Source organism: Lampetra planeri, chromosome 49 (genome assembly GCF_965212315.1).
Source record: "Lampetra planeri chromosome 49, kcLamPlan1.2.h2, whole genome shotgun sequence".
NCBI lineage: Eukaryota > Metazoa > Chordata > Hyperoartia > Petromyzontiformes > Petromyzontidae > Lampetra > Lampetra planeri.
Window position 1 is genome coordinate 1,283,361 of NC_136155.1, and position 22,098 is coordinate 1,305,458.

At 48.2% G+C, this 22,098-nt stretch overlaps 1 protein-coding gene across 2 annotated transcripts in view; it reads right to left on the reverse strand.

Moving 5' to 3' along the window:
* The window catches only part of LOC144734060 (uncharacterized), a 258,027-nt gene that overhangs the window by 79,908 nt on the left and 156,021 nt on the right, over positions 1 to 22,098 (reverse strand). For both annotated transcript variants that reach the window (XM_078616112.1, XM_078616111.1), the window contains exons 31-39: positions 20,960 to 21,067; positions 19,757 to 19,810; positions 16,266 to 16,319; positions 15,356 to 15,400; positions 12,983 to 13,036; positions 12,521 to 12,565; positions 4,409 to 4,462; positions 4,223 to 4,276; positions 1,106 to 1,159 (exon numbers count right to left, since the gene is read on the reverse strand). In XM_078616112.1, the coding sequence (XP_078472238.1) occupies positions 1,106 to 1,159; positions 4,223 to 4,276; positions 4,409 to 4,462; positions 12,521 to 12,565; positions 12,983 to 13,036; positions 15,356 to 15,400; positions 16,266 to 16,319; positions 19,757 to 19,810; positions 20,960 to 21,067 (522 nt within the window). The remainder of the gene's footprint in view (positions 1 to 1,105; positions 1,160 to 4,222; positions 4,277 to 4,408; positions 4,463 to 12,520; positions 12,566 to 12,982; positions 13,037 to 15,355; positions 15,401 to 16,265; positions 16,320 to 19,756; positions 19,811 to 20,959; positions 21,068 to 22,098) is intronic.

A 22,098-nucleotide genomic window follows, 5' to 3' on the forward strand; every position in this document is an offset into this window, starting at 1 on the left:
ACTAAAAAACTACTCAATTTGCTGTCCGTACAGCAGGTCTAACGTACGCTGGTCGGGAGAGGGCAATCCCACGAAATTTTGCCGTTGTACCGTACTTTTACGCTCCCCCGTATACACGTCTCACCTTCACCAACCCTAAACTGACCAGCGTAAAGTATGGTCAAATGACCGCCACGATCCGGCACAGTTTGGGGAGGCCGTCACCCACGAGTGGGATTGACGCGCCCATTGCTCATTGATTTCTCAGAGCATTAGTCTCGCAGCCAGAATGCCGTGAGTTCCAAATCGGGACGAGGATCCGTTGGGCACATCGTCATCGTGGGGGGGGCGGGGGGGGGGCTGTCGAAAGGGGGGCACCGCTTTGCAGGCACATCAACAGTGTGAAGAGAAGGAATGGGAATGGGCACCCCCACCATGGAAACGTGGAATATCCACCACTGGCGAAGGGTGACCGGCGAAGCGATACGACCGCTGGGAGACACCCTGGATGCCCCATCACAAATTAATCCCTTGGCATGACCCTCGACTTGCATTGATGACGCACGACCAATCGAATATTCGGCAAAAGAATCAGCACTTGGGGCTATCCAAGGGATGGAGCTAAAAGTTGACGCGGATCATGAGCACGGTGGGGGGGGGGGGGAAGGAAATCACGATAAGTTAGTGGCGATGGCTGTGAGTCATCGTTGGGCTGTGTCTCAAATTGATGGACACGAGACCGCGAGCATTGAACAGGTCCCACGAATGGACAGAAGCCGTAAAAATGACTCTATACACCGTAAATTATTGAAGGAAAAAATGTTAGAGTCCCATTGTGCATAGCAACAGTGCACTCTTAAGATCAGTCGTATTTGTATATTCGATTAAGAAGCGAGTGTCAGGCTTCACACGCCTAATGCCAATCATTAGCTGTCTCGCATGGCTGTGTTTGCAGGGAAAATGCAAGGCAGACTGAGGTATATAACGACAGCATTCTTTAACGTTGAAAATAACTACCAGTATTAAAAAGTGCACTGTGTTAATTTGGTAATTAAGTCAAGAAAAATTCGTCTATGGTCATATAAAAAGGGCAATTATTTTCAGGCATTTTTTTTAGACCACTTACCGGCGGTCCAACAACACCTGTAGGGCCTGGAGGCCCAGTCTTTCCTTGGAATCCCTGCAGAAAGAAATGCAAAGATAATGCAACGGTTAAAATGGTAAAGCCACTTCACGAACCTCGCCGAGACTGGAAAGGAATTCTGCGCGGTGCCAATCCGGTCGGGGTGGCACCGCAGTTCGACCGAGGCTTGCCACCTCTTTCACCACCGCAGACCAAACCCAGACCCTGCTGCTCAGTCGGCACGAGGTCTATTGTCGGAACTGTGCAGTATAACGGTAGTTAAGTTCAACAGCGCGACACCGGTACCAGATCTCGGTGCAAATCAATTCCTGCCGCCCGACACACAGACTGCCAATTCCTGTAGGAAGTCGACAGTGGTGATCCTTGTAAGGGACTGGTTCTTGCCATGGTAACGTGGAGTTTCTACCACCGACTCGGGGCACCACCCCACACTTGTTTGAGCAGAACGAAAATTATCTTCAACGTGCAAGCGAGCACCTATTAAAGCCAGCGCAGGAGACAAAGGGGTGACGTGGAGCTAGTGGCTTTTGTCTCACGCGTGGTTATGCTCACGCACCACCAGATAGTCATTGAAGGCTGAATTGACTTACAGGATGCCCACAAGAGGTCTGAAGGCCAATTGCCACTGACAATGCATCATCACCAAAAATAGAACCCAGGACGTGGAATCACTTGCCCAGCCCATTTACACACGCACAGACACGCACACATTCACGCGTGCACACAAGCGTGGACACACACGGGTGCACACACAGGCATGTCAAAAAACAAAGATCTTCCCTATAGCCTTTACAGATTTTGGGGCAAGTGCTGTTTGCGAGAACCTATGAAGGACAAATACGCACACATGGACACACGCACACACACAGACGTACGCGCACGGACATCTGCGCGCACAGACAAAGACAAACGCACACGCATGGACACGCGCACACAAACACGCTTGGACACACACGTACTCGTATACGTGGACACACACATAGGCGTGGGCACGCAGAAACGAGTGGGTCGGCAGGTCATGTTTGTGTCATGATGCGAATGTCATTTGGCCTGCGATCAATGGAGGTTAAAGCGACCTGGGACCCGCTCTTCGAGAAACCTGGTAATTGCAAAGCGCATTATAGGGAGCTCTCATCCGTCATCAAATCTCTGGGGGCATTTTGTCGATTCCTGCTTAATTCACCACTGATTTTTTTTATATATATTTATTTTCTCTCCACCGATTTACCCACCGGACAATCAATTCTTCCGCGATTCCATTTTTAACAGGTTCACCGGGGTTTTTGCCCAACCAATGCAGCAAGACATAAAATAGCTTCAAAGGTTGCTGCGTGCCGCGGTGGTGCGATGTTAACTACCTCGCCTGGTATACAGGAGCTAGCGGGTTCGATACCGAGCCTGACCGCCTGCTGCTGTATATTTGGAGTTTGCATGTTCTCCCTGTGGTCGCGTGGATTTTACTCCCTCCACATTTAGAAGCACGCGTTTAGAGTATTTGGCGGCTCTAGATTTTCACACGATAAGCCATTTCATTGGCCTTATCATATGTGGCCAGGTCGCTTCTGAGAAAGAGCTATACAGCTCAGTGGGCTTTACCTGGTAAGATAAAAAAAAGGATTTTTTTTTGGATAGGGAATCAACGTGCACAACAGGTTGTCATAGGATGCTGCGTGGCTATGCGGTGGGTGGCAGAGGTCAATGCAGAAGAATCCGTTGTTGGTTGTACTGTACTTCTACGCTCCCACGTCTATGCTTCCCCGCCTTCACAAACCGTGACCCGGTAATTAACCTCCACAACCTGCACAAGCGTGGGGGAAGCCCTCATCCAGCAATTCATTTTCAAAGAGGCTGTACGTGATTGTTTCTGATTATTACTCGTTTTTTGTAACGTTTAAACTCCGTCATTATTAGTTCGTGCCGTTTTGCTTCTCACTATGTTCAAATTGCTAATAGGGGTGTTACGTCTTGAGCCGAACAAAATTACATTTTCGAAACTCTCGCAAGAGAGTAGCGGACCACGGATGACCCAGGATGTGTCAGAGACGTCCGGCTGAGATCTGATCAATAGACCCCCCTTACCCACGGCTAGCTGGTGCCAATTTTGAATTGTTTACAAAGGGTGTCCTTCACCGACGTGATAATCATAGCCACTGTACTAGGCCTGATAACCAGGCTTAAAAGCAGAATTCAAACCCAGGATTTCATGAGTGTGGGGTTGAGTGTCCTTGACATATGATCAGTCCCTCGAGTCTCCCAGCCAACTCTCCGTCGCAACTAATTAGCATTTAATTAAACTTCCAGACCAATGGGGCTAAGGAAACGGTGAAGGAGGAGTTGGACTACCTCCAGTGATTTCATTTTAATATCAACACCTTTACATTCACGTTTGCATCTGTGAATACTGATTTAATGAATCCAGATTCATTATTTCGCCAGCTGATTAAATCCTTGAGATTAACGATGCACCTTGAAAAGTGTGCGGCTAAGTGCAGAATACATACAAAGGTGTAAATTAATTGTGTGTGACATTTTAAAGGTGAGATATTTTCTGATATTAATATTGTGTTGGTTGAGTCCCCATTGATGGAATGGGAATAACTTTCCCATCTAACCTGCTAATATTCATCACGAGGCAGTCAAACCGATACTTTACATACTCAGAGTGGAAATTTAGTCAAATGAAGTGGAGAGAAAAAATTAATGTCAAAGGTATATTCGTGTAGTCATTGGTGACTGGGAATTGTTTTGATTGTGGGTAACAATTTCTTTAAAGAACTGATTCTATGTTTTCGTCTTATTTATATCATCTGTTTGGATTGTATTTGACTGTTTTGTTCAGTTTCATATGTTTTATTATCCTAGAGGTATTGTACCTGATAATTTGCATAGAGTCTACATTTTCAATTCTCATATGTATGGTTCGATGTAAGTAATGTGAGCACGATAATTGATTTTAATGGATAGGCCACTCCGCTCCTAATCATCGTCATTATCGTCATCATCATCAGCAGCAGCCGTGATCAATCCACTGCTGGATGGAGGCCTCCCCAGCCACCACCTCTGCCGTGTGTCTGCGGCATGTCCGCCGTTGATACTCACGATCTCTCCCCTCTGCCCCGGGTGGCCTGGCATGCCCTCCTTCCCGATCGGACCCTGCAAAACAAAGCCACAGTTTGTGAGAAACATCGTGTGGAGGGCACATTTTTGAAGTCCGCTTTTGACACGGAGCAAAAGAAAAGTTCGGCTGACACGGCAAACATGGCGAAGTGTCCATGCGGAACTCACGGGGGGACCCTTGGCTCCTGGGAATCCAGTGGGGCCTTGAGAACCCAAGAGACCCTGCGGAAAAATAGAAAGATGCGCAGGGATTTTCAACATCAGTCGTGAACGCGACCGATCACTCAATCAAATCGAGGAACACACGACCTAAAATCCAAACAGCTCGATTCGATACGTAGCTTTAGGCTATGCACCCGTAGCTGTCTTACATCAGTTTGAGACTTGGTAACAACATCATTGTAAAGCTATGGATAGGAGCACGCTCGTGACAGCATGATCGAAAGAATGGCGAAGATGCCACGGTAACATCACTCGTCCACACGAGGCGACTCCTGTCCAGAACTTTGACAAAATCGTAGTTTTTTTTAATCGCTAAACAAAGATACAGGTGGAGCAGTGGCACAGTGGCTCGCCCATTGCGTCATGAACCGAGTGACCTAAGTTCGACTCCTGGTCACGGGTCCCATCAGCGGCGAGTGATAACCTGAAGGGGTTTTTGACTCCCTCCAACTCACAAATCTGCACAAGAGCAGATTTGTGAGTTGGTGACGGTTGAGCATCCTGCGATTCAGACCGTTGCTACATTTCACACAGAGAGGCTATCAATCGTCCAAAGCAGTCTGAAATCACGGGCAAAACCTATTTATCAACTCAGCCCAGTATCTGTATGCTTACACGGACACCTTTAACCAGACAAGTGGCGCTGTGCTCAGAGAATTTGGCTCTGAATTGGGAGAGGTCACGAGTTCAAATCTACCCTGTCATTATCATCATCATCCTGTCTTCGAGGTAGATAAATGAACACCCCTTTGCTGCAAGTCAACACTGAGATTGGGCCCATGTCGCCATGGTGTGGAATTTACCACTTAATCTCAGGACCGTCAACAGAGAGGAGCGTTAAGCGCTCACTTCTCGCTTGTGCAGGACATCCCTCGCGCTTTATTACGAACGTTTCCCAAATCAGGATAAAATTGTGTTATTGTTTTTAGTGCGACTCAAAACGAGCCCACTACAAGGTGCCGGTCACAGTGGGGGGCGGGGGGGGGGGTCACCCAAGTAGAGACCGAAAGCGTGAACATGAACGCTTTTATGGGGAGGGAAGGATCGGATGGAATTGTCCATACATCTGCTCTGTCCATGCGTGTGTGCGTACGCTCCTCTGTCTGTAAAGGAGGGACCCACGGTACCTTCTGGTAAAGACGGTGCGATGTGAATTAAACGTCAGCATAACGGCGCCTTGCTATTAGGGCCTTGCCATTTGTTTGGAGGTGTAATGCAAGGGAGGCGTTGGTGTAAACAAGGCGCGATGATCATGATGATGATGGATTATCTCAATAGGCATCTCTCACCCAACGCCAGGTGACGCTCCTACAAGCTCTGTAAATAAAAATGATCAGGCATGCGAGGAGCTGCCGAATGTCAGCCCTCAGAGTAGCAGCCCACCAAATTCAGCGATAAACTAAAATACCATTGGGGCTTTTTGCGTGCCGTCATTGATGACCACGCGTCTGTGGATATTAACTCCCACTTGAGAACACAGATGCATTGTGGGTGCAATGGTGCACGCGATGGCGTGGGCAGCGCCACGCCGGGGCCGCCTTTGTCTCTCCAGTGATGATGTGTAGACGCAGCAACAAGCGATCATCTAAGGCTGGGTCCAGGACTGATTCTGATTTCTCTTGTCTTTGATTGTTAGCCGTGACTGGTAAATTGAGCTCAGATCGTTGTGTTTGTAGCCCAGTTCACTATCGCTCCCACACATGCGCACACACACGCACACCAATGTACACAAACAGACACGTAAACACCAGAGTTTACCAACGCACCAAATGATCGGGGAATATCAATTTGTAAAGCTCGTGATACAAGCATCCAATTGCAAATGAAGGCGACAATCATATTTTTCTAAAAGCATGCGAGTCGTACATGTAAACTACATGTACATTTCACGCCAAAGTAGCGTTTAGCTTAGTGGAAATGAGGAGGCGCAGGACATGACGAGACAGCCAGCACCAACAAACGGGACAGCAGAGGGACGGTGTCAGCTGGGCGGTGCGCGAGCGACAGGGGCGGTGACGTGGCACGGTTCGTGGTTCGAATAACGGGCGGCCGCCCTGGTTATTACTGCGGGTGTATTGACCGTAAAAGTAGAAAAAAAAGAAACGCACGCACACACGCACGCACGCATGCACGCCAGCGCGCAGTCTGCGTTGCATCGGAACGTTCACCGAGCGGGGCCCGTTGGTCAAGGTCCGCATTTTCGAGCGATTTTTAAAATTACCTGGGAATGACTCAATTGGGATTCCGCACAGCAGCGGCAACATCGGCCCCTATTGTGAAACGACCGCAGACCGTGTGTGTGAATCACAGGACAGCCTTCGTTCCTTGCACCCTTCGAGATAGCCCCGCGCTATAAGAATGGCCCTAATACCGGATGCGCTAAATTATTATTACGAGTAAATACACGAGGCAGTGGATGTACACACGAGACTGTAGAAACGACACGGTGTTATGGGACAGGACGCATTCACTCGCTGTGATAATAACGTCTGCAAATGTTCAAGAAGTGTAAGAGGATTCTGTTATCATTTTAGTTTTTTCCTGACAAGAATCTTAAGACGAATTGGCTTCTTTTTTATTATTTATTAAAAGTTGTAAAATAGAGAATATATTAAGCCGGTGAAACCACTGTAAAATGGTAAATGCTAACGAGGGTGTGGGTGTCCAGCACCGCGCCTGGTCGCCTTTGTGTCACTAGCAGCGGTGTTTACACACCGCACCAGGTACTCATCTGAGGCCGAGTCGACCTAGCGGAGGCCCAGGACTAGTTCAGCATATAGGCACACGCTATAGGAGTATCTGACTGCTCACTGGGACGAGCAACAGTGGCCGTGTTTAAGTTTAGTGGCGGCCTCGAACCAGTGGCGGGAGAGTCCCACATATCCATGGTAGAGACTTCCCACAAAGTGGTGTTGCTTTTGTTGTTGTTAACGATTGACCCTGGGGAAAACAGCGATGATGATGATGCTGCTGCTGACGATGGTGCTGGTGAGCTAAGCTGACCCCGGCCCAGGCGTTGAACTCTGAACTCGCGACCTTCGTGCGTATCTCCATTTCGTTCCCGTGCTCTTACGAACGCTCGCCTTAGCGTTGATTTACAAAATAATTGCAGCGTCTTCAGGGGAAAGTGTTAAACTGTCCTGACAAATTCCAATCAGATGCAGCAGCTGCTTAATGTGCCTGCAGGGCCCCATCACTTTGCACACAGTGATCGAGCTAAAGTCAAACACTTTCTTCCCAAGGATAATCATATGCTAAATATGTAAATAAAACTCTCCGTGTTTATTCTGCGTTTTGAAGTAACTGTAGCCGCCGTACGAAAAAGACTCGCAGTCACGTTAATTAATTGCGAGGCTATTTCGACCGAGTTTTTGTTTAAAACCCTCGATCGGTGCCCATCGAGAATCGTTATCCTCAGTTCCACAAACTGGCCCTGGGTGAGAAAAAAAAAGGCAGTTGCGTAAGACGTTACGTAAGAAGAGCTGTGATGCAAAGTGCAATGCCTCCCCCCCACACCGTCACCCATCCCCCGTATGGATGACGGAATATAACTTGACCCCTGCCCTGGGCTTTAAACACATCACACCGCACGAAGGTCAGTCTATTTCCGTGACCTCTCTGCCACCCAGCTAGACAAATAAATTCGGGTACAATTATATTTACAGCAGTGTTGTAATGTGCGCAGCCTGTGACCACATCGCCCGGAATGCGCGCAACCTCGATAGACCTCAGAAGCTAAGCAGGCTTGAGCCTGGATATTGTTGGGATGGGTGACTGCCATTTACAAACGGGTTGCCATAAGTGGTTGTAGCGGGGCAGCTCCCACGTCGAGGCTGCTTGAATTCACCAACCCACAATGACCAGCGTGGTCAAGTATGGTCAAAACACTCGCACAGCTCGCGTGGCACGAGGAGACCCTCGTCCAGCAGTGGATTGACTTGTGAGGTCTCAATGTGGGCCGAGTGGCACTGTGTTTCGAGCACACGGCTCACGATCACAAGGTCACGAGTTCAAATACCTCTTAGGTCAATCAAATTGGCGCCACTTGGGCATTGCTCAATACCAAGCCCAGCAGCAGTCAGATAGATCAACTCAACCCATCATCATCATTCCTATTGGGGTAGATACAAGGAATCAAGTTGAAGGTGAACTCAACAGTGGTTGTTCTATGTAGACGGCTGGCTCCTGCCAAAGAAACGTGGAATATCCACCAAATGGCTCTGGGCCACCGAAAGAGATGAGCGCCACCCCATGCTCATGTGGAAAAGGGAGAAGCGTCGATTTTGTGTCCCAGCGAATGTTCTCATAGCGGTGGCTGAGAGGCTCAGCGCCGAGTGAGACGGTACTGAGATCCTGGGTTCAAATCCGGGGTTTGGCAACCCGTGAGTATACTCTTAGGTTTTCGGTGAAGTCACGTAGGTAAAAAATAAATAATAGAAATAATAATGGAAATAAAATAATAAATCACAACCCGTGAGTAAACAACCAGGTGTTCTCAAGTGCAGTCAGTTGATGTTCTCAGAACGGTCACCAACGATGACGTGTAAAAAAAACATTGCCATATCAGATTTCGTTTTTCCACCAAATTTGGCAAAGACTAGTTTGGAGAATGAAAAATATCGGTTTTGGTTCTTCATGTGTGACGAACATCGTTCTGCAGCAGCGCGTGGGACATGTAAGCGCCCCTTGTTGTGTGGATAAGAGGTCCCCCTTGAAGAGATCTCAGCAGTAGTATCTCTGACATCCCATGCTGGGGGGCAATTCTCTAACACGGGAAATGTGCTCGTTATCCAGCGTGTCGAATAGAAACGTTCCATTATCACTAACGTTACGCCGATGGCACAACTGGAATATAATTTTAAAATATATATAAAAAAATTATATAAACCGCATTTCCCAATTATATTCCGATCGCGCTCTCAGGCGTCTTGTCTTGACATGAAGAAGTATCCCATTTAATTCTACAGCGAGCAGTGCATCACACTGTGTCGGAAAACTGTGCAAGAAGGGCTGGGAGATGGCAATGTTTGTGTGGTCCAACTGCTATTCGGCCGAAAAGAAACATAGGTGCTAAAGAATAGGCCCTTCATCTTAGGAACGACTTCACAACACCAGGCCTGTACGTCCACCAAGTGAACACTGAAGCACAATCACAAACGTGTTTATACATCTTCGAGTTGCCAGTCACAAAGCCGTATGCGAGAAGAAGATATTGCACGTCAATCAAGCTGACATGTTTACGTGCCATGCGTTGCAAGTTAGCCAATTTAAGCGAAAACCCAAATTTCGCACGGTTTCTTTTTAATGATGCATGCAATCATTGTTGCTGAATGGTGCTGAGACCATCAAATCGCTGGCGTCAGAGAACCCGGCCTCTCACCACGAGCGGCTGGCTGCCTGGATTACGAACCCACGATCTTCGACGATGCCAGCTCAGCGCGCCGACCTCTGAGCCACCCGACCCCGTCTCCTTCACGGACGTTTTCGATAAAACGACAACTCGCGTCCCCAAACGCCGCGTCGCGGTGCCAATGCGGCACCGCTACACCCCGGAGACACCGGCGGAAAGGCCGAGTGTATTTTTCACGGGAACAATATTTTTTTTAAGGTTATAAGTGCAAGCGCGCCAGGGCTTCGGGCTGTTTTTCCACGCGACTGCACGCCTAACAGAGCTTGGCTCAAAATGTGAGGGATCGCGGGAGCTGCGGAGCTTGCATTATAGGAAAGCAATTGCCCTTAATTATGATCATTTGTCCCCGGAATGCTTCAGTGCACTTTAAAAGGTAACCGCTATTTCGTGACACAGGCTTAGGCAATGCATCACGGGGTACGCAATAAACTTTGTGAAAGGCTATAGGATTAATACAGCGTTACACGCGACAAGCGTGGCGTAAATGTTACGTATCTGGATAATAAAACGAAAATCAGCCGTGATGTCAAGGGCGGTCGTGATATTGGAAACTGGCTGTTGTAGCTCCGTGGTCGTGGGGGGATTTCGGGGACCATGCAAGGGAGCGTTTTGTGCTCTGAGACTCCAAACTTCCTGGGCTATGACGGTGGCAGCAAGTTGGGAGTACAGCAAGTGGGTTCCTGACCCGTCTACGCAGTGGTTTTCTGAGTGTTATCTCCTAAACTGCACGGGTTTTTCTCTGGGAACTCTGCTCCCATATATATTTAAAATATATATTAAATATATATATTTAAAATATATATTAAAAAAGCACCTGGCAAGGGAATTTGACAAAGATTCCAATGCAAAAAGCAGAATATGAATACTCAGCAATGTGTCCGTGTAGAAATATTATCGTCAAAAGTCAAAGTAAGCATATACAAAAATGAGCATTCAGCCATTGGTGCTTATCTCCTTTTACAGCCAGCGGTGGGAAAAAAATGCCACATTCTTATGTCAGGAGTGGGCCCATCCAGCACAACCAGAGGTGACGTCCGCGAAAAGTGGCACTAATGTTTACCGACCCGAGAGGGATGATGGGATGAGTTGACCCCCAACCCTTGATTTGAACTCGCAACCTATAAACTATTTCTAATTTGACCAGGTAAGTTCCACTGAGCTATATAGCTCTTTTTCAGAAGCGACATGGCCACACATGGTAGTTCAACAACGTGGCTTATCACGTGGAAATGTATAGCAGCCAAATATTCTAAAACGCCAATAATGCGAAGGTCTAGACCGGGGGTACGGCAACATCTGCCTCCGGAGCCGAATGCGGCTCTTACGGACTGCTACGTGACATTATTCACATTCATTTAGGCTCTTAAAATGCAGCTCTTGTTATTTCCTTTCTTGTGTTCCTCCCCAAATTCCCAGCTCTTCTCTCATGTTCTGATCTGCACTAATTTTTCCTGAAGCTATTTTCTGCAATATGCATCTGTCACCCAAATTTACCGGGTAAGGCACACCGAGCTATTTAGCTCTTTTTCAGAAGAGACCTGGCCACAATTGATAGCGCAACGAAGTGGCTTTCATATGGAAATGTATCGCAGCATAATACTTTAAAAGCATCATTCTAAATGTGGAGGGAAAAACCGAAGGACCCGGAGAAAAATCCACGCGACCACATCAAAAGAGGCATGCAAACTCGAAATATTAAGCAGGCGTCAGTCGGAATTGAACCCACGACCTCATGCATACCAGGCGAGGTAGTTGACATGTAGTAACCGTGGCAAGAGTTTCATCAGCGCACACTGCCCGCTTTGATGCGAGGATCAGAAACACGGAACCCAACGCAACGGCGTCACCAAATTGCATTCCGGCTGACAATTATTTCAAGACGAAAACCTCCAGTAAAGCATCCAAAGCATTACCATAGCGGCGTTTCATGGTGATGACAGCCTTCGTGCTGTAAGAATGACGAGAATAACAGAGGTATCTTTTGTGTTGCATCTTTTGCTTTGTTAAGCAAAGTTGATGCGCGTTAATGTTTTGCATCGGTAATTATCAATGCAAATTGGGAATTCAAACGCTAAAAGCTGGGTCACTCTTTCCGGTGACGAGGTGTTTCGTGTCAACCGAATTCAACGCAGGTGTTCGCTGCTCGTCCCCAAGTTTGACGAAGGTCAGCTCCACACGCACTGCTCGGGGCGTGGCACGGAGATGACCTTTGAGTGCGCGAAGTCAAAGTCAAGTGAGAGTGTTAATATGATTGATTCCAGAATCGTACTGCAGCCTCGAAATCAGGGATGAATGAATGATTTATGACGGAGGCAAATCGTCACGTGCCCAATTGCTATTATCTAAATTATTGTTGTTATATCATGAAGAACACTGACTGCTTCCGATTGGACAAACGGACACAAGGCAACCAGCCAATCAGGAAGTGACCAAATCTAGAATGCACCGCACATTGATATAGAACTTGCATAGTCAGCTGAATAATCTGATCGGAATCTGATGTTTTTTTTGTAACGAAAAATTTGGATTGTTTTCGATTCGATCGAAGTCTGAACTGATCACGCACCAACAGCACTGAAAGTCATATATATATAAATGAAATAGCACATTTCACAGAGTTAGTTTTGTAATGCAGAACGGTGTCTTACCCTCTCTCCTGATGCCCCTGGAGGCCCATCAGATCCAGTGTTTCCCTGCAAAGTAAACAACATTCCTTGAATAAGTGTGCAATAAAAAAGAAACACACACACTTGCCCTTTCAGCCGTAAAGACTGCAACCCTGTCTCGACAGGAACTCGCGTTCGTCCGAGTCGATCTAACGAGGCCTCGTGCCAGAGGATCCGCACGGCAATTGACAGCAGAGACGAAGCATTGGGCAGATATCTAATCCCGCGGGATCGTCACGCAGCTGGTGGACTACCGCACCGCACCGCGCACGAGATAAAGACAACGACCCCCGCCCCCCCCCCAGCTTCTTCGAGCTGATGGGGCAGATGCTCTTTGTGAGCACCGTGTACATTCTTTTCGTCGGCATCTCTTAAGGGAGTTCAACGTTTGGCTTCAGACTGACGACGCCTGAAAGGGAAGGGAATCAGGAGGGGGGATCTCACCTTCGGACCAGGCTTCCCCGTCGGACCTCTTTGACCCCTCTCTCCTCGTGGCCCCTAAACTCACACACACACACACGGCTTTAAAGACCACAGAGGTGGGCGCTGTTAGTGAGCACCTCTTAAGGTCGGCACGACACTTGAAGGAGGTGGTGTGGCCAGCGCTATGCCTGAGAGGCTGTTCTTGTCTCCCGAGTGCTGGCGTTTTTACACACCGCACCAGATACTCATTGAGGCTAAGATGATCTAGAGGAGGACCAGGTCCCATTCAGATACCACTTGGTGCTGATGTTATCGTGGCCAGGAGTCGAATCCCGGTTGCTGGGATTACAGTTCAGTGCACAAGCCACTGCACCGCTCTTCCCAACTCAAACACACCTACTGTATACACAACGAGATGGTATTTGCTTTTTGTTCTCTGTGGGTGTAAAAACAATTGATATGTATCAATGATGAATGAAGCTGTGTTGACTCGTGGCAACGTTCACCAATGGGTGCAACGGCTGCATTTAGGTTAGCCAGCATGTCTGTGATGATGACGGGTCAGTGGTAGGCCAGCTGATAGTTCGACTGGAGTCAATGCTGCTCGTGTTTCAGAGGTCGATTTTGGTGACAGGCAAGCGGAAATTGAGCCGCCTACCCAGCGCCCGCACGGATACATGCGGAGATGGTTCATTCAATAATCCGTGACAAGTTGTATTTCAAAACGGTGTGCGTCCTCTTTTGGTGTGTGAAATTATGAATAGTGGGCGGCCACAAAGCAAATGGGATCTGCACTTCTCGCGCCTTAACCGAACAATCCCTACAAGCTGACAATGCATTTTGGTCTCAAAACAGCCATTCCATCCCAATTGTGAAAGTTGCCCCCGATCTTTAAAGCCGCCACCGTGTCGAGGGTTTATTCCTCCATGAATCTCGCCTGTCTTTGCACCCTCAAAGGGCAGACAGAAAAAATAACAAATAATGGCTCTTCCGCTTTTCTAATGTGCCCCTGTGCAAGGGTGCGAGTGTCTTTTGATCACTAGATGCGTCTGCCATCTAGTGGTGAATGAAGAGAAACGTATTTCAAATGTGTTGCTAAAATCACGCGGCATGCACCACGAAATATTCACTCCAGTTTTTTTTACAGAAATCGCACGAGCACAGGTTTAAGGATTATTATAAGTGCCCTTTACTCAGTGAAACACACTCATCATTATACTGCCAGTTTTAACATGCTCTCTGAAAACATTATTGATCGCTACTCGGAAATAACACAAAATAAAATATATTTCAGGCACAGACATACTTCTTCAATGTATATTATGCAATTTACAAATTAATGTTTATCATGTCTAAATTATTTAATACATATTAATCATTGTTAGGTGTGTTGTGCGCTTTTGACATCGAATTTCATGAATTGTTAATTGCCGCATTGGAATGTTTGCTTTCTTGCATTGCTGATTTATCCCAGATCTCCTTTTGACAAGTCGACTTATGCTCTCCATTGGCTCTTAACCATTTAAAAAGTCTGGTTAATTTATGTATAATAAATTCACAGCCCTTTGTCAGTCCACTACTGCATGAAGGCCTCCCTATGTCTTTCAGTCATGTGGGGAAGGGGGGTGTTGTTTGACCATACTTCACCATGCTGGTCAGCATCGATGCAGGTTTGGCCAATTGAAGGTTGCATCCAGGATCAGTTCAAGATATCACTTAGCGGCTAATGTTCACAGCGGCCAAGAATCGAACTCGGCTCGCTGAGTTCATGCTGCATTCTGCTCACCGCAACGCGACTGTGCCCTGTCGTGCTTTGTTCCTCTGGCTTTGCTTGTCGTGTGAGTGAAGGCACCCTTCACTATAGCTGGCCTTATTCTTAACCGAGTACATCCACACACATGGACTTAAAACCAGACGAGTGTCCATTAGGACAGAAGCCCCTTTTTGCAAGAGAGGGTACAAAAGTGCTTCAGTCCAGACTCCTGTTGTCCTTGTTGTTGTTAATCCCAAAACCTCGCTATTCAAAGCACTGTGAGTGGGTGCCTATTTAGGCCTGTGGGGCACAATGGGGAGCTATTGCAGTCAGGGACATGCACACACCCAGCCACCTTTGTCTCCCTGTGTCGATGCTGATGATCAATCACACCAACGTGGTGTTCAATTTAAACGAACAATTGTTTAGAGGATTTTTTTTTTGGTTCCCTCTTAAAATATAGATTCGGTTACGTTTCATCATAAATGTGAATTCATGCCCCGAGGGATTAACGTAAGCCCATTCGACCGCATACGTTTAAAAAACTGCGTCACTCGTTCTTAGTTTTGCAAAAACATGGCACGGTGCAACGGGCGGTTGGCGATTCCGCACGGCGTGTTCAGGTTGGTGAACGCTCTTACCCCGGGACCTCTTTGACCTCTGGTTCCCTGCTTCCCGGTTTCTCCCTACAAACAAACAAACACAAGAGACATCGAAAGCACGGCGAGTCAAAACGCGTGCCTCGCACGGAAACAACACGGAGGACGACCACGACCCCGTGGCGCTACGGTGACAGCGCTGCACTCGCACGCGGAATGGTCGCGAGTTCAAATCGTCCTGGTTGGGGATTTTATCAGCCGACCACCGTTATGGTTCATCTGGGGTGTATACACTACGTTAGCGCCACTCTGGTGGGGAGAAGTCAACATCGGTTGTCCTACCACAGGTACGTGGAATTGTCACTGCTCGCTCAAGGCCAACCGAGAAGACGAGTGCTCGTTCGAGCGTGGACAACCGTGGACTTTTGATGACGACAAATGATTGATTCAAAGAAAAAAGATGGTAATCTATCGGCTTAACTCATGATAATCCCCTGCCCAACCGCCCGCTACATGACACGTTGTTTTATTTTTTATTTTATTTTGTTTTCACCTACGTGACTTTACCGAAAAAACCAAAGGGTATATGGATCCTTGCAGTCACGAAAAACTTAAAATCTAGGATTGTTAGGCTGACATACCAATGTTTAATGGGGCTTCTAGACTGTAGACTGCGAGTCTGGTCTCTAACCTGGCCTCTACACAAGAGGCCAGGCAACAGATGCAGCTGGGCTCTTTAGACAAGAGGCCAGTGGACCAGTCTCAGTAGGGATCTCTATACAACAGCATGACAACACTGGCCTCTGATAGGATCTCTGGACAATCGACAGTTAGACCAGTCTCTGATGTCTCTGGACACCCAAAGACAAACAGACCAGTCTCAGACGGGATCTTTACACAATAAACTGAGAGTCCTTCTTCATAAGCTATTGAGGTGCAATGATATACATACCCGTGTCCCCTTCTCTCCATTGGCACCAGGAATTCCATTCAGTCCCAGAGAGCCCTGTAAGACAAACACCGCCAGTCAGTTTGTGTAATGCATTGCGGTGATACGCATATACCGCGAGAACACATATTCAGCCATACAGACCATGAGTCAGTGTGCCAATCGTCACAACACATAGACATTCACACACTCATATGCAAATACAAAGATGCCCTTGTACAGCCTCAACAGACAGTTGGGGCAAGTGCTGTTAGCGAGCACCTATGAAGGTCGGCACGGCACACATACACAGACAAAAGTCGAAGAACCCATCTTTACTCGTAAAGATGAGCACATAATTCAGATTATTCGTATAGCTTGAGTGACGTATTTGCGTTGCTTTGACCACAGTGACCGGATCATAAGTGCTAGTGATTGGATATCATTTGTAACGTGGAGGTCATTCCCACTGTGTCCTACATGCATTTATAAAAAAAAATGTTTCATATAATCCTCAAATTTTCAAGTTTACTTTGTTGAAGCAGGTGAAAAATCGAGCAACCAAGAGTGACCTGGTGGGTGGGTGAATGGGTGAGTGGATCGGTGAGTGAATGGGGGAGCGAGCGAGTGGGTGAGTGAGTTGTTGCGGCCTGCAGTGCCGTGAGTAGGTGGGTGGTTGAGTGAGTTGGGTGAGTGCTGTTGTGACCTGCGGTGTGGTGGTTGAACACAGTGTGCTGGATGAGACGAAACAGCCAGTGTCCGGTCAACCAAATCCTCAACATGGTTCAATGGGTCAAGTTCACGGGAACAGTAGCCATGGCAGTAGCGTTAGAAGAGTGATAATGAGACGACTGACTCAATCAATCTTCATTTTGGTTTAACACGTAGGCTTTGGCGACCGATATTATCCCTAATAGAGGTTTGTGGGTTTGATCGCGTAAAATATTTAAGCGATCTTTATTTCACATGCCAATATCGCCCTCGATGACTGTCGGTGTGCGAACGACTGGAGTGCATCAGTGAGTGCTGCACCATCGATCACCCTGACTGCTGCATTACGTTGAAGCAACGCGGTGGGGAGCTGGGTGATCCAACCCCAGGTATGATAACGGCATTTGCGTAACGTAAGCCTGCATTCCATTTCGAATGTAACACAATGCGATTGCTCGGCTACTTTGAAGGTGACTCTCTTGACGTAAAGGGGTGTTGGGCTGGGGTAACCCGTGGGCGTAGCGGCGCTGGGTTAGGGCCACAGGCCCCTGCGATCCGATTTGGACAGCGCCGCTGCTGCCCTCTCAGTGACCCACGCTGCCCCACGTCGTCATTTAAAACCATTTTGATAAGATTTTTGGAATGTCGTTCGAATCTTTTTTTACGGAAGTTAACCACGACAACTCATCAACCGCCATGTGCTAAGTGACCGTAATCTAATGTGAATACATGCAACAAAAATTGTTCAAATATTTTATTACGGATCTTCTTCCGTTGGTAATCCGCTAACAGTAAAACCTTGCTTTAATTGCAGCAAGAGTTACTGTAATATGTAGAAAAAATATGAATCAGATAAAATCCAATTTTGCTCAGAAAGGGTAAAGCCAATTCTTCAGCACAACAAAGCCTATCCTTAAGCACAATAATTTCACATTAAAGGTAAATACTATTGTTAATATTTAATCATTGTGATACTGGCAAAAAAAACGTCCCCAGGTGTTATCAGCCAATTCATGAGAGTCTATGCACGTGGGCGGAAACCAGAGCACCCGCAGAAACCCCACGCATGCGAGGGGGGAATCCTCTATCCGATACAGATGGAACAGATGGAGTTCACGTTCTTGCTGTACCGCCTTCTCCTGGCTCCTCCTCAACGCCCATGGGAAGGGAGTTTCACAACATCTTTGTGTGATCCGCCAACCCTCACTGCCTCCACAGTGCTGGATTAGAGGTGTTCGCCACCAAAGGCTGGGGATTACCACAATAGCGGAATTTGTAATCGGAATTAAATAGCGCGTAATGTATCGCTTGCGATTGCTAATGAACAGCAGTATTATCTAAAATCCTGAAGGTAACAAAACATTATTGCAGTATCAGTGCGCTGCCTCTGAGCCAGATTGGCTAAAACTCACGACATAGCGCAAATAAAAAATAAATCACCTTAAAGAAATGCTATGAAAATAACAAGTAAATAATTCATCTGATAAATAAACAAGAACGTCAAGAAGGAGGCATTCATGATAAATAAGTAAATATGTATATATGCATAAGCATGTACAAAGACAAATGTCCCCCCTATAGTCTGAAGCGATTCATGGGCAAGTGCTGTCAGCGAGCACCTACGAAAGCCAAAACGGCACACGAGGGGGTGCCTGGTGAACACCACGCCCGGCCGCCTTTGTCTCCCCAGTGGCGATGTTTTACACACAGCACCAGGCTACTCATATGAGGATGAGTCGACCCAGGGGAGACCCAGGAGCGATTCAGATAATCGTGATTGGTGTTGGTGGCCGTGAGCGGGATTCGAACTCGGGTCACCGCACGAAAGTTGATCAAAATTTTGATGATTGCTTGTGTTGCAGTCGAAACGTCGTGAGAGTTTTTATTGTTTTATATTAATATGATTTTATTATTTCCCTTCCACGTGACTTTACCGAAAGAACCAAGAATATTTTGATCACAATTCTCCAGCGGGAGAAACAAAAACAATACGAAGCAGACTGCTGCCAACCACGCCGGCCACAATTTCACTCCGTTCCTCCTAAAAAAACAAACCGTGCTCAACTTGGTCACACGTCAACTGTGTTGATTGTGTGTGTTAATAACAACAAATGACGTGTCAGCCCCGCAATTCCTTGCTCGTGCCACTGCTGGTTGATCAGTCCTTCGCTTGAGAGACAGCCAGGGTTGACGGTAGCAGTGGGGGAGGTGTCGTTTAAACTGCTGCGCCGGCAGATGTAGGTCAAGCCGGTGACCTCCGGATCTCAAGCCCAGTGTTCTGACCATTATTACCACACCACCAGTGGCAGTATTGTTTGTGATTGTATGAGGCTTGGTGAAATTGGCGCACTGCGATGAAGGGAAGTGATTCAGGCCATCGGGCCCCAGCATTAAGCTACTCACAAGATGCTAGGTTTGGCAGACTTTAAAAAAACAAATTAAGGATTGAGGGCCTCCCCACACCGGGAATGCCATGGGGGTTATTTGACCATACTTCACCGCCTTGGTCAGTTCATGTCGGTGAAAGTTGGGAGCATAGGACAGTGCAATAATTGATTTTGTTCAACTGTCCTCTGCTCCCCACCACAGAGAGGCGCAGCAGCCCATCCAAGCACTGTCCGGCCTTGAACCTGCTTAGCTTCCCACACCTCAGGAGACTGGGTTGCACTCTGGGTGATTTGATCACAGGCTTATCTATTTACAGTCCATGCCTATTTGTTGGCATGTGTTCTCTCTCCGTGTGCGTGCGCGCGCGCGTGTGTGTGTACAATCCCGCCAGGTGATTGCCGTGTCGCGACTCATACCTTTGGGCCTGGTCGTCCAGGGTAACCGAGCAACCCAGGCACTCCGAGCTTCCCCTAAACGACAAGATGACAGCAGCCACGTGACGGGTCAGGTGACATCTCCGCTCGTGCGCCGCACGCCGTTCATCCAACGAAAATAAAACGGCCAAGGGCCACATCCGTACTTTGACAAAAAAAACAAGCGTGAGGCACAACGCCTTGGCGATTTGCACCAATTTAAATTTGACCCCGTTTAAAATTGACACGTTTTCACGAAAAAGTTGGGCCAAAAAAAAGAGAGATATTCGGCAGCGCAGGGATTCGGATTCCTTGGTTGGCCGCTCTCTCATCAGCAGTGCACACACGAGCGAGCGGTCCAATCTCCATGCACGTCGTAAGCACTCTCAGCTGGGCCCGGCCGCATTAGGGTCAGAGCCACCGCGCCGTTTGTGGCATTTGGCAGAAGGAAGGAAGCTACGGGGAGGTTTGTTGGCACCTATGACATTGATTTTTCTTGCGTGTGTTTAGTTTGCTGTCCTTCCCCCACACCTCCGATGAGCACGGTTGGCTTCGTACGGCGCGAAAGAAGGTCAACATACACACGTACGTACGGTGAGTTTTTGGGTTGCGCCATGTGTTTCGTTCGAACCGATGTCCGACGTTTCACTCCACGTGCTGGGAAACGGCTAAGCCTGCCAGGCAACGTGGAGAGAAACGCCGGACAACACGGCCAATGGCACCGCGGCTCGACATGAACGCGCACCGGAGTGAGAGAGCGAGACAGCGAGAGAGAGAGAGACGTCGGCCATCGCTCCTTCTCTCCGGATGCTTTCTGCTGTCCGCCCTTCGCACTGCCATCTCCTCCTCGCCCCCCACTCAAGCCGAAGCTCGAGAAACTCTTCTTTCCGATGACCGCGTGTCTCTCTCCTCTCTCTCTCAAGCCTTCTCCATCGCACCTTACCGCTTCGTCTTCCGTACCTCTCCACCCCGTAGCCTCCAACAACCCCCCCCCCCCCCACATCGCCTTTCCCTCTCACAATGAAAGAAACTTCCAACGTCACCTCTCATGCGAATGATCCTACATTTCGGGTGTTTCCCCACCCACGTGCGCGCGGGAGAAACGACGCTCATCGCCGGCGGTGGCCCTGAGCCGATTGTGGAAATTCCACGTTCCTATGCCAGGGGCCAACCCCGACAAGGGTGTGCTGCGCATGCACTGGGCACCTTCTCTCCCGCCTGGCCTGCGGGGCCGTTGTCTCCGGGGGGGCCCAGACGGCCCTTGGGGCCTTCGGGGCCATCTTCACCACGGGGGCCAGCGGGCCCTGCGTCTCCCTGCCGACACGGGCACACGGAGACACGTGGTCATCATCGTCGTCGTCGTCAGCAGCAGCATCATCATCAGGAACAACATCAGCTGCAGCATTATCATCATCAGCAACAACTACACCATCTGTAAGAACAGCAGCAAAAAAAAGTAAGAGCGGCAATATCACCAGCAGCTGTTTCATATCAGCATGTCGGAATGATCACCACGATCATCATGATCATCATTAGTGGCAGCAGCATCATGATCAACAGCAGCAGCAAAAATAGAGCAATCATCACTATCATAGTCAGCGACAATATCATAATTCTATAAATAGTTATCATCATCGTCATTGTCACTACTACTACCTCGATCGTCACCGTCATCATTTTAACTTCAGCAGTCGTAGCTCCGTCGCCAGTGTTGGCGGGTGCCACTGGCAGCTGTGCTGCCCGAGTTCTGCCGTTCTCTGGGCCAGAGAACCCGGCTGTGAACTCGGGTCACCTCCTCGCGCCAACGAGATTCGTGTTGTTTCTTTTATTCATCAACTCAACTTGGCTGCCGGTTCGGGCCGCAGCCCAATCTCTCGGGGGCCGATGTTGCTGACCGGGCCGAGTTGGATTTCCTACGTCAGAGTCTGAGCCAGGTGGAAATGCGGGGACGCTTAATTTCTAAAATGTTGAATTACTGCTGTTGAACACACGGCTTTGATCGTTGACACAAAAGTGTTTTGTTTGACATCACAGCGCCTCGCCATCGCTTCCTTCCTTCTGACAGATTCCACAGTGGGCACGATGCGTCCAAGACCCGCTCGCAGTGTCATCATCACCGCCACCGTCGCGGATTTGGGTCTTCCCCCTGGTCACCAACCTCTGGGTTTGCCACTCCAATGTCCATCTGGGTCACCTGCCCTCCTCCTCCTCCTCCACCTACACGCGCGTCCCATCCACCTCCTCTCGCTCATGGTGTCTACTGTGTTCTCCTGCCACATTCCATTCTGAACTTATATAAGTTGCTCAACCCTCTCTGACCGTAACGTTCCTCACATCTTTTGCAT